Source organism: Boleophthalmus pectinirostris, unplaced genomic scaffold, assembly GCF_026225935.1.
Source record: "Boleophthalmus pectinirostris isolate CB_2022bp ecotype Guang Dong unplaced genomic scaffold, ASM2622593v1 HiC_scaffold_1, whole genome shotgun sequence".
In the NCBI taxonomy this organism is placed as follows: domain Eukaryota; kingdom Metazoa; phylum Chordata; class Actinopteri; order Gobiiformes; family Gobiidae; genus Boleophthalmus; species Boleophthalmus pectinirostris.
This window is the reverse complement of record NW_026570970.1, coordinates 1,598,496-1,610,057: the sequence shown is the minus strand read 5'-3', so window position 1 is coordinate 1,610,057 and position 11,562 is coordinate 1,598,496. Positions and strand designations below refer to the sequence as shown.

Genomic DNA, 11,562 nt, shown 5'->3' with positions numbered 1-11,562 from the left:
AATGTTTCTGATAAAATGATGATGATGATAGTGTGTGTGTTCTGTGTGTGTTCATGTTTTCACAGATCAGACGTTTGCAGGTTTTTCTTTATTTAACATCATTTCACTTTATTTCTTTTGCTTCTGTTGTGATGAAAAGACTGAAAAGTGTTTGTCTTTTGGACACGTGACTCAACTTTATGTCACAGTGATCAGGACACTGTGTTTACATGAACCAGGACCAAACCAGGACACTGAAAAAACCAGCTGGTACCCGGGACATTGTTGTGCTGTAAACACACTGAACCAGAGACAAATGTGGGACTGTGAGGACGAGACTCCAGTGTTTGTGTCAGACACACACACTCACACATTCAGTTTGTCCATTAAAAATGAACGTGATCGACCAAATTCTTAATGATCAATTATTGATTAGTCGATTAATCACGTCCGTCTCTAGTCTGGACTCCTGAAAAAACATGAAGCACGAATCCCCAATGTCCAGTTACTGTTTGTCTCTGCACACTGCACTGTTGGGAACCAAACTTAGTCCTGGTTTGGTTCTGGTTTGAGCCCAGTTTAGTCCTGATGTTGGACTTGCTCTGGTCCTGTTCTAGTCCTTATAATTTGGGTTCATGTTAGATACACAGATATATTGTTTGGCCCATATATGGACATTTTAGAGTATTGGAGAGAGAGGAGGAGGAAGAGTGTGTGTGTACAGTATATACAAAACACGCCCTGTGGACTTTGTTCAGGTGAAGTTTCTCTCAGGAATCGTCGTGTCTTCAGTCGCAGGTAAGAATCATCTTTAACTAGAACCTTCTTTAAACCAGTAGAACCTCATGACCTGGTGTAAATGACCTGGTGTAAGTGACCTGGTGTAAGTGTGACAGAGTTGACGTGTCTCTGCTGTAACAGTCTTTGACACCAGCAGTTCCAGGTTGGTGCACAGAACACTTCGAGGGCCGTCGCTCTGATTTCCACAAACGTCTTTTGGTTCAGATTTTTGTCCTTAAATCCACAGACGCAGGAGTCACCAAACTTTTCCTCTGGGAGTCACATCGTCCTGACTGTGACGGGGGTCGGGGTCGGGTCGGTCGTATAACAGAAGTGTATGACCTTAATGACGCAGATTATATTTGTTGAAAACAGCCAAACTTTGTTTACATCAGACAAACTGCACAAACACTGAACACAAGAAGAATCAGTCGTCCACTGATGTTTGAAAACTCCACACTGTCAACGTTTACTACTTTAACACCAGATATTTTACTGTCCTTAACTGTACTACAGTACTCTACTACAGTACTGTAGTACACAGTACTCTGTACTGCAGTACTCTACTACAGTACTGTGTACTACAGTACTCTGTGCGTGCGTTGACTGTCACTGTTTGATCTCGAGTTTGTCGGTGATGAATATTCAGCGGTAAATGTAAATACTTCATATAATAATGTAAATATAAATCAATAAAACAGTGTCTTGAAGTGCTCTTTTAGAGTGGACTGTATAAAAGCTGTGGGCGTGTCCTGAGGACAGAGTCTGGGCGTGTCATGTCTCGCCTTATTTATTGATTATAAACTTTGACAGGGCAGTGGAGCAGCAGAGGTGTGGAGCTCCAGCTTCTTTTTGGAAATAGACGAGCACAAAATGTGAATTATAAAACTTAATAAAGACTTTTTATGTTTGCAGAAAAATGGAGAACTCTGGAGCAGGACCAGGGTCTGGACCCAGGGCTGAACCAGGACTAAACCAGGACTATATCAGGTCTAAAACAGGTTCTGGCTCCAGCGGAGTCTCCATGAGCAGTAACAAGTCCAAAGGCTTGATCATCAAGTTTAAAAAAGACCAGAGTGGAGCGTCTGCACAGCTCAGGTCAGTGTCACAGTCACTATAAAAGGATTTCATAAAGTTGGTCGGACGGTCGACCTCTGCACCTCTCGACTTTAAGGTCTGTTCCATCAAAGGCCTTTAACAAATCATAACTGTACAACAGTATATTTGTGGCGGGGCTCTATTAAAAACTCAGACAAGATCAAAATTCCAAGTGCAGGTGGTTTTATTGTACCAGTGTCCAAAGTGCAAAAAAATCCCCAAAACAGTGCAAAAATATTTACAGTGAGCAAAACAGGGTCGAGTTCAGCTTTAACTGTCTCCTTTAATGTCCTTGTTCAGCACAGACGTTTCCTGCTCTGTAACCGGTGTCAGACTGATCAACAGCCAGAAACAGCTCCCCTTTAAACCACCTGACTCCTCCCACTGAGCAACACATCAAAATCATTATAAAGACACACAATTTCACAATAAACCTACCTTGTTTATGCTACTTTGAGCTCACAGTAATAATATACATTAAATGTCAAAAATATGAAGAAAATCATATTACATAACGCGCGTCACGTGATCAGCACCACGGTGCGAACAGCGCCTATTTCAACTACAGGAAACAGTGGCTCGGTTTGTCAGAGGCGCCGCGTCGGAGGAGAAGAGACGACGTCATCGCACAGGGAAGAGACGAGTATGAAACAAACGACTGTAACGAGCTCGAGTGTGAAGCCTGAGAATTAGTAACGGAGGAAAGAGGGGAAAAGGCGATAATAGTGAAAACGGTGCAGATGAATGAAACAGCGGGAAACGGGGAGTGAACTGGTGTGTGTGTGTGTGTGTGTGTGTGTGTGTGTGTGTGTGTGTGTGTGTGTGTGTGTGTGTGTGTGTGTGTGTGTGTCTGTGTGTGTGTGTGTGTGTGTGTGTGTGTGTGTGTGTGTGTGCGCGGGTACGTCAGTGCAGACCGCGGTTATGTGTAGAGGGAAAACACCACCGAAAATCATAGACAGACTGACTCCGTCACAATATTACATGTTTTTTAAAAGTTGTCAACATTCCCCACGTCACTGTGGGTCATTGGTGACTGGGGTCGCCCATTGACTCCCATTCATTTGTAGTTTTAACTCTGGCTCCTGCCTTCATGGGGGTTGGACACAGTCTGATGTCAGGAGAGTTTGAGGGACACGAGTTCTTTGTGCTACTTTTGTCAACACTGAGTCAATGAGCTTCACTAAATCAAACTTTAGTAAAATCCAGCTCCACAAAAGCTCTTCCCTCTGCTCCACTGCAAACATCTTTACATGTTGTTTTTGTTTTCAGGTAGAATTTAGAAGAGTTTTGTTTGAGTGTTTTTATTTCTGTTTTACAATGTCATTATTTAACACCACACAGAACGCACAAAGGTGTGTGTGTGTGTGTTGTGTGTGTGTGTTTGTTGTGTGTTGATGCTTCACACAAATCTTTCTTCAGTTTTACATTTCAAATAAAACATCTGTGTCTGTTCCTCAGAGACGACAGCCCCTATGGACCCACCACAGAGTCTCTGACAAGTGAAAACTCCAAAGACAAGAACCTAGACTTTAAAGACTCACATCAGAGGTACAAACTAAACCAGGACTGAACCAGGGGGTTCAGTCAAGTGTTAACGGAGGGAAACAGGGTCAGATTTTTGACATTCAAATGTCTCTTATTCAGAAACTAGAGGAACTATTGAAATAAGTAAAGTATCAGAATGTAGGAAAGAGTTACACTCCAACAGGGTCAAGTTAAACCTGTGAGATTCTTTCAAGTTCAACACAAAAAATTTAAAAACTCATGTCGGTAACGGAGGGAATGAAATATGCAGCACTTTTTGGTCAATAAATCCAAACAGTGATAACTCTTGGTTCTCACTTCCATATCCTTAACAAACTGGTTTGAATATTTGCTTCATATAGTTTTCTACCATATGGTACAAGATTAGGTTGAAAAACCTCTGACTTTTTGACTCATGAGATTTTTTATTGAAGAAAGTTCATGGTAACGGAGGGAAAAGTAACGGAGGGAAAATTGTACAAACAAGTAGAAGGTGCAGGATTTTACATCATTTGTGGCTTTTTTCTTCTGAATATTTTAATATTACTTCAAAATGAAAGAAACTATTTCTATAAAATATGTCAGTCCTTCCAAGAACATTTTTATCATTTTAAATACTTTTTTTTTTTTAAATCCTGTCCCTTCATCAACAGTTCAAAGATGGAATAACACAAGATATGATGAAATACAAACATTTATTTACATGATTTTCAGGTCTTTGAAATTTGGGAAATAATTTTTGTTCCATGTTTCATACATGGTCTGTTTAAAACATATGGAACTTTACAACCAAAAATGGAACAGAAAAAAGGTCAACAGTTTGATAAACTCGAGTACATATGTATCTGTTCAATACACTTTTATATCAGATTGAATTCACTTTTGGCCTTGATGTTTACTTCTGCTTGACCAGGCCCCAGGATTAAACCAGGACTAAACAGGATTGTTTTTATTGATTGATAGAGACGAGGATCTGAGCTTTCCCATTGGTCAGGAGCCTCAGGCGGAGCTGGACTCCATCTTCCAGGTCTGAACACAAACACACACAGACACACACACACACACACACACACACACACACACACACACGTTCATGTGTAAATGAATCTGCTGCTTGTGACAATGTTGGTTGTTTCTCAGATATTCAGATCAGAGTTTACAGTCTAATTGTAAAGTGCAGCTCCACATATGTTTTTGTTTAACACTAAATACCACAAAAATAAATAAATAAAAAAAAAAAAACACAGTTGATGCATTTTCACACTCCACCGCAGGACGAGGTGAGGAGGTGTGGACTCTACTGTAGTGGATAAAATAATGTCTAGATGAATCCATAAGAGAATCATGGTTTGTTGAAGCTCTGGCTCCAGATGAGCCGCTCTAAGTGCTGGCCTCCATGAGCTTCATTTGGAGCTGAGCTGTGGGTGACGTCACACTCAGAACACTTCTTCACACAGTGTGTGGTTCCAGGTTCTGGAGGAGCAGGTCCTGAGGTTTGTCCAACAGCAGCTGCAGAGGCTCCACAGGCTCCTGGCCTCAGATTACCCAGAATGCTCCGAGAGTGAGGAGGAGGAGAGCAGAGAGGTTCTGAACATCACCCTGGACTTCCTGAAGAGGATGGACCAGGAACATCTGGCCCAGCGCCTGAGAGACAGTAAGAACCTCCAGATGCCCTCCCATCCTCCTGTATCCCTGTGTGTCAGGTGCCCTCCCCGTGTGTCAGGTGCCCTCCCCGTGTGTCAGGTGCCCTCCCTGTGTGTCAGGTCCCTCCCCGTGTGTCAGGTGCCCTCCCCGTGTGTCGGGTGCCCTCCCCGTGTGTCGGGTGCCCTCCCCGTGTGTCGGGTGCCCTCCCCGTGTGTCGGTCCCCGTGTGTCAGGTGCCTCCCCGTGTGTCAGGCCCTCCCTGTGTGCCCTCCCTGTGTGTCAGGTCCCTCCCAGTGTGTCAGGTCCCTCCCGTGTGTCAGGTGCCCTCCCCGTGTGTCAGGTCCCTCCCCGTGTGTCAGATTTCCTCCTGTATGAAATATGTGACATGTTTGACATTCTAACTCTTGTGTGTTGTTTAAAGGGAGTAAAGTTGGATTCAGAGATAAACTGAAGTGTGATCTGCAGCAGAGGTTCAGTCGTGTGTTTGAGGGCGTGGCTAAAGCAGGAGACTCCGCCCCCCTGACCCAGATCTACACAGAGCTCTACATCACAGAGGGCGGAGCCTCAGAGGTCAACCAGGAACATGAGGTCAGACACGTGGAGACGGCGTCCAGGAGACCGGCCGCTCCAGAGACCATCACATGTGAAGAGCTCTTTAAACCCCGCCCACATTCACCACAGCCAATCAGATTAGTGCTGACGAAGGGCGTGGCCGGCGTGGGGAAAACAGTGCTGACTCAGAAGTTGAGTCTGGACTGGGCTGAAGGCCGGGCCCACCAGGACCTCCAGCTGCTGTTCCCCTTCACTTTCAGAGATCTGAACGTGCTCAGAGACACACAGTTCAGCCTGGTGGAGCTGCTGCACCACTTCTTCAGTCCATCCAAAGATCTCTGCAGCTTCCAACAGCTCCAGGTGCTCTTCATCTTTGACGGTCTGGACGAGTGCAGACTTCCTCTGGACTTCGGCCGAACCCGGGTCCTGAGCGACCCCACAGAGTCCGCCTCAGTGCACGTGCTGCTGGTGAACCTCATCAGGGGGAGCCTGCTTCCCTCCGCTCTCCTCTGGATAACCACGCGCCCCGCCGCGGCCAATCAGATCCCTGCTGAGTGCGTCTCCATGGTGACAGAGGTGCGAGGGTTCGCCGACCCGCAGAAGGAGCAGTACTTCAGGAAGAGGTTCAGAGACCAGGCCACGGTCGTCATCTCCCACATCAAGAGCGTCCGCAGCCTCCACATCATGAGCCACATCCCGATCTTCTGCTGGATCCTCTCCACAGTTCTACGGAAGCTTCTGGAACAAACAGAACCAGAGCTGCCCCGGACTCTCACACAGATGTACGTCCACTTCCTGGTGGTGCAGGCCAAAGTCCAGAACATCAAGTATCAGCAGGGATCAGGGGAGGACCTTCACTGGACTCCAGAGACCAGGGAGATGGTGAAGTCTCTGGGAAAAGTGGCCTTTGAGCAGCTGCAGAAAGGAAACCTGATCTTCTACGAGAGTGACCTGAGCGAGTGTGGGCTGGACGCTGCAGCGGCCTCAGTGTACTCCGGAGTGTTCACACAGGTCTTTAGAGAGGAGCCAGGCCTGTACCAGGACAAGGTCTACTGCTTCATCCATCTGAGTGTGCAGGAGTTTCTGGCTGCTCTTCACGTCCATCAGACCTTCTACAGCTCTGGAGAGAACCTGCTGGAGACACCACACTCCTCTGAGAGAAAAAGTCCAGACCCTGAGGCCAGAGATCTCCTCTGTCCCTCTACCGCTCTGCTGTGGACCAGGCCTTACAGAGTCCAAACGGACACCTGGACCTGTTCCTGCGCTTCCTCCTGGGGACTGTCTCTGCCGACCAATCAGAGGCTGCTGCAGGGTCTGCTGACTCACACAGGAAGTGACCCGACCAATCAGGAGACAGTAAAGTTCATCAAACAGAAGCTGGATGAAGAGGGTCTGTCTGCAGAGAGAAGTCTGAACCTGCTCCACTGTCTGAACGAGCTCAACGATGGCAGTTTGGTGCAGGAGATACAGAAGAACATGAGGAGATACCTCTCTGATGGAACCATGTCTCCTGCTCAGTGGTCTGCTCTGTCCTTCATCTTACTGTCCTCAGACTCAGACCTGGAGGAGTTTGACCTGAGGAAATACCAGGCCTCAGAGAACGCTCTCCTGGGTCTGCTGCCGGTGGTCAGAGCCTCCACCAAAGCCCTGTGAGTCCAGACTGTATTTAAACTCTTGTGTGGAGGTTCAGTCTCTAAGTCTCCCCAGTCTCTAATGTCCCTCTCTGTCCTCAGACTGTATTTAAACTCTTGTGTGGAGGTTCTAGTCTCTAATGTCCCTCTCTGTCCTCAGACTGTATTTAAACTCTTGTGTGGAGGTTCTAGTCTCTAATGTCCCTCTCTGTCCTCAGACTGTATTTAAACTCTGTGTGGAGGTTCTAGTCTCTAATGTCCTCAGACTGTATTTAAACTCTTGTGTGGAGGTTCTAGTCTCTAATGTCCCTCTCTGTCCTCAGTCTTTGTGGCTGTGGTCTGTCTCCTCACAGCTGTGCTCCTCTGGCCTCAGTCCTCAGCTCCTCCAGTCTCACACATCTGGATCTCAGTCACAACGACCTCCAGGACTCAGGAGTGGAGCTGCTGTGTTCTGGACTGAAGAGCGCCCCCTGCAGACTGGAGACGCTCAGGTGAGACGCTCCCATGATGCACTCTGCCCCCTTGTGTCCACATGAGTGTAATGCTGTGTCTTTAGGCTGTCTGGATGTCTGGTCTCAGAGAGGGGCGGGGCTGCTCTGGCCTCAGCTCTGAGCTCCGCCCCCTCCCACCTCAGAGAGTTCGACCTGAGCTACAACCATCCAGGACCCTCCGCCGAGCTCCTGACCGCTCTACAGGACCAGCGCCCCCTGCTGTCTGTCAGGTGAGACTGCACTGGTCTACTGGTCCTGGTCTGGTCTGGTCCTGGTCTGGTCCTGGTCTGGTCCTGGTCTGGTCCTGGTCTGGTCTGGTCCTGGTCTGGTCCTGGTCTCTGGTCCTGGTCTGGTCCTGGTCTGGTCCTGGTCTGGTCCTGGTCTGGTCCTGGTCTGGTCTAAACTGGACTTGTGTGTTTCAGGTTGGATCCTGCTGGAGAGCGCTGGATGGTTCCAGGTCTGAGGAAGTGTGAGTTTGGTTTTGTTTGATAAAAGTGTCTTTAGTTTGTCACATTTCTGTCTCTTCTGATGTGGTCCAAACTGAGGAAATGTTCAGGAGCTGCACCTCCAGAACAGATCACACCTTTACTGTTCACTGATACACATCTGTGAGGGAACAGCGCCCTCTTCAGGGTTTAGAGAAAATGTTCTCAATTCTGAAAGATGTTTTATCACATTCAGATGTTTTGTGTTTCAGACTCCCGTGACGTCCCTCTGGACCCAAACTCAGCTCACAGACTTCTGCGAATGTCTGAGGACCATCGCACTGTGACACATGTGAATGAGCAGCAGGAGTATGAAGATCATGGCGACAGGTTCGCAGTCTGGCCTCAGGTCCTGAGCTGCACTGACCTGAGGGAGTGCTGTTACTGGGAGGTTTACTGGAGTGGACGGGTTCAAATCGCAGTGAGTTGCAGAAGGATCGACCGGCGCGGACGGGGACTGGAGTGTGAGTTTGGACTCAATGATCACTCCTGGAGTCTGAGGATCTTTGATGGTGGAGAATACTGTGTCCATCACAACAGCGTCACAACACGACTCCAACGCCCCTGTCACTCAGAGAGAGGGGACGTGTCCTCTGGTGAAGGGGGCGTGTCCTCGGGCAGAGTGGGCGTGTTCCTGGACTCTGAGGCTGGAGCTCTGTCCTTCTATGAGGTCTCCTCTGATGGAGAACTGTTCCACCTCTGGACCTTCTCCTCGTCCTTCTCTGAGCCTGTGTTCCCAGGGTTTGGACTGTTGTCTCCAGGTTCCTCTGTGACTCTGGTGGACCTGAGCCGGGCCCTTTGTGTCTGAAAAACTGGGACTTTACCTGGACTTGACTTGGGTCAGTGTCAGAGTTTGTCACAGAGACAGACACTTTTATTTTCTTTTGTGTGAGGCATTTTCAACTTATTTAGTTTTATACTGTTATTATTCAGTTTTATTATTTTTATTGTTATTAAGCAAATTATACAAAACTAACATTTTATACACATTTTAAAATACTTAAACCAATTCAGAAAATCTTCCAACAGTGAAACAAGGACAGAAGATGTGGGACTCTACACCCACTAAACCATTCTTGGAGTCAGAAACACTTTTTCACTGAAATGTTCTTTAGTGTTTTTGTAACAAGTGTTTGCTTATTACCATGTAATAAATGTGTAACAAATGTGTAATTGTAATGACTACTGTGTGTAATTAGCAGAGTTGGATGGTCAGAAGATTCTAGATGAGGCTACAGGAGGCAGGGGCAGTAAATTAAGACAATGGACTAGTTGAAAATGAATAATGTTTATTATACAGAAAAAAGTGAAATAACCCAAAATGTACATCAGCTACAGCAAAACAAAAATCAACCAAACTCAAAATCAGTTAAACATCCTTGAGAACCCGGTGTGTTTACCCAGCGCGGAAAAACAGTTCAAGCTCCAGTAGAGTCCAGTGTCAGTTATTATGAGGAGGTACGAGGTCCGTGAAGCGCAGATGACAGAACAGTTGAGTAGTTTGTGTAGTTTGTGTAGTTTGTGTAGTTTGTGTAGCTGGAGGAGGTGGGAGACAGACGACACGCGGTGAGTCTCCTACCAGACCAGAGCTTCTCTCACAGGACAGTCCCTCGCTCGCCATCGGAGTAAACCAGTTTTTGGGCACCTGGTCTGTGTGCAGATTAGGGATATGATTCATTAATCGATAATTGATCATTAAGAATTTCATCGATTACGTTGATTTTAATGGACAAACTGAATGTATGTTAGTGTGTGTCGTGACCAAACAGGTGTGTACATGTGTCTCTGCATCAGAAGGAGCGAGACACAAACAGTGGGTCAGTCTGTAACGAACCGAAGCACAAATGTGGATTTAACCAGGATTTGTAGAAGAAATTCCACACTTTCCGTTTGCGTTGGGACAAGTGTGAGTCCATGTGCACAGTGTATAAAGCAGCACATATGTTTCTGTGTCCAGTGGGAAAAAGTTTTTCCAGGTGAGAGTCGCTCAATGTGGATGACGAGGCCCCGCCCCCCTCCCCCGTACGCTGTCCTGGTTTTGACAAACACAAATCTGGTCACACTGACCTGTATTCACCTGAGTCATGTCTTTTTAATCCAACACAAGTTGAACCACATCAGCGACACAAGAGCTGGAGTTTTATCTTCACTTAGTTTATGTAAATTAGTGATGTGGTTTTAAGTTTTGTTTCTGTGAGATTTGAACAAAACTGAATTAAACACATTATAATGTCAAACAGCTGATGTGGATCTAGAGTCGTTATGTTTATATGTCGTAAAGTTGAATTTATTGATGCAGATTAGTGCAGATAGTAATAATAATGATGATCATTTTAATATAAAAACGTTCATGATTAATCGATAATCGATCGTTAATTCTTCCGACGATCGATTAAGAAAATTTCATCGAATGCCCGTCCCTAGTACACATTAAAAAAAACTCTTAGAACATAATACTGAGTGCGTATACATGCGCATGTAAATCATGTTTGTAAATTACAATCGGTCACAAGATTAAAAACCTCATGTGGAGCACGTTAGCATATGCTAACAGCTAGCATGCTAATGCTAAGCTAATAAACATGGACATGGCTCCATGGATCATGGACATGGGAGACATTAGCATTAGCATTAGCATGAAAAGCTAATAAGAACAAAGCCAACAATCAATAAACGGGTTTTCATTTGGAACTTACCAGTTCAGTGTTTTCAGTTGACAGGCCCAGCGCACATGACACCGTCACACATCAGGTCTGGTTATAAAAAGGTGTGAAGTTAAAAATGTGAAACATGAGAACATGAAATGTAAAAGTGTAAATGTACTGACCTTCAGAGCTCTGCCCCCTGATCCTCCCACGAGAGACGAGACAGACGTCAGGGACATTATATACTCTGTCTGATGACGTGTGATTGGATAATTGGTGAAATGGGCGGTGACATGTGGCACAGGGAAAAACCTTGGTTGGATCTGGACAACCGGATTGAGTTTTGCCCTGGTTACTGTCCCAGTTCTATTGTGGACATATGTGGATGTTACGTGCGGGTACATTGATTTGGATTTAGTTGTTTTTGTTCCCTTTTGTAGTTAGTTGTAATTAGTCTTTTTTGCATGATTTTTGTTTGTGGTTTGTTTTTGTGTGGCTGTGTGGAGCCTATAAAATCTGGCTGTTTTGCCCGTGGCGCTCTCTCTTGCGCTGCTCCTCCGCTCTGCTCACCTTGTGCGCTCCAGTCTCCGTGTGCGCACCCTGAGGGTGGCCTCGCCCCTGTCAGCCAGGTGCAGGGTGGGCTCCAATGTGCCTGCGTTGGCCATTAGCCTTTTGTTTTGACCTGGTGGGATAGTCTGTCCTGTTTTCGCTTTTCTTTTGGGTTCAGGTTTGTT

At 46.2% G+C, this 11,562-nt stretch overlaps 1 protein-coding gene across 1 annotated transcript; it reads left to right on the top strand.

Annotated features, from left to right (window-relative positions):
• Positions 1-3,388: 3,388 nt before the first annotated feature.
• LOC110175133 (protein NLRC3-like) lies at positions 3,389-8,991 on the top strand. The gene is made up of 8 exons (XM_055150636.1): positions 3,389-3,405; positions 4,345-4,408; positions 4,852-5,035; positions 5,446-6,755; positions 6,876-7,225; positions 7,842-7,928; positions 8,121-8,167; positions 8,396-8,991. Exons 3-8 carry the CDS (start codon positions 4,999-5,001, stop codon positions 8,989-8,991), a joined length of 2,427 nt encoding a protein of 808 aa, XP_055006611.1. The 5' UTR covers positions 3,389-3,405; positions 4,345-4,408; positions 4,852-4,998.
• The last annotated feature ends 2,571 nt before the right edge of the window (positions 8,992-11,562 follow it).

Coding starts and splice junctions, on each gene's coding strand:
- LOC110175133 (XM_055150636.1), top strand. CDS start 4,999: ATGGACCAGGAACATCTGGCCCAGCGCCTGAGAGACA. Junction 5,036..5,445: donor GGCCCAGCGCCTGAGAGACA/GTAAGAACCTCC, acceptor TGTTGTTTAAAG/GGAGTAAAGTTGGATTCAGA. Junction 8,168..8,395: donor GGTTCCAGGTCTGAGGAAGT/GTGAGTTTGGTT, acceptor TTTGTGTTTCAG/ACTCCCGTGACGTCCCTCTG.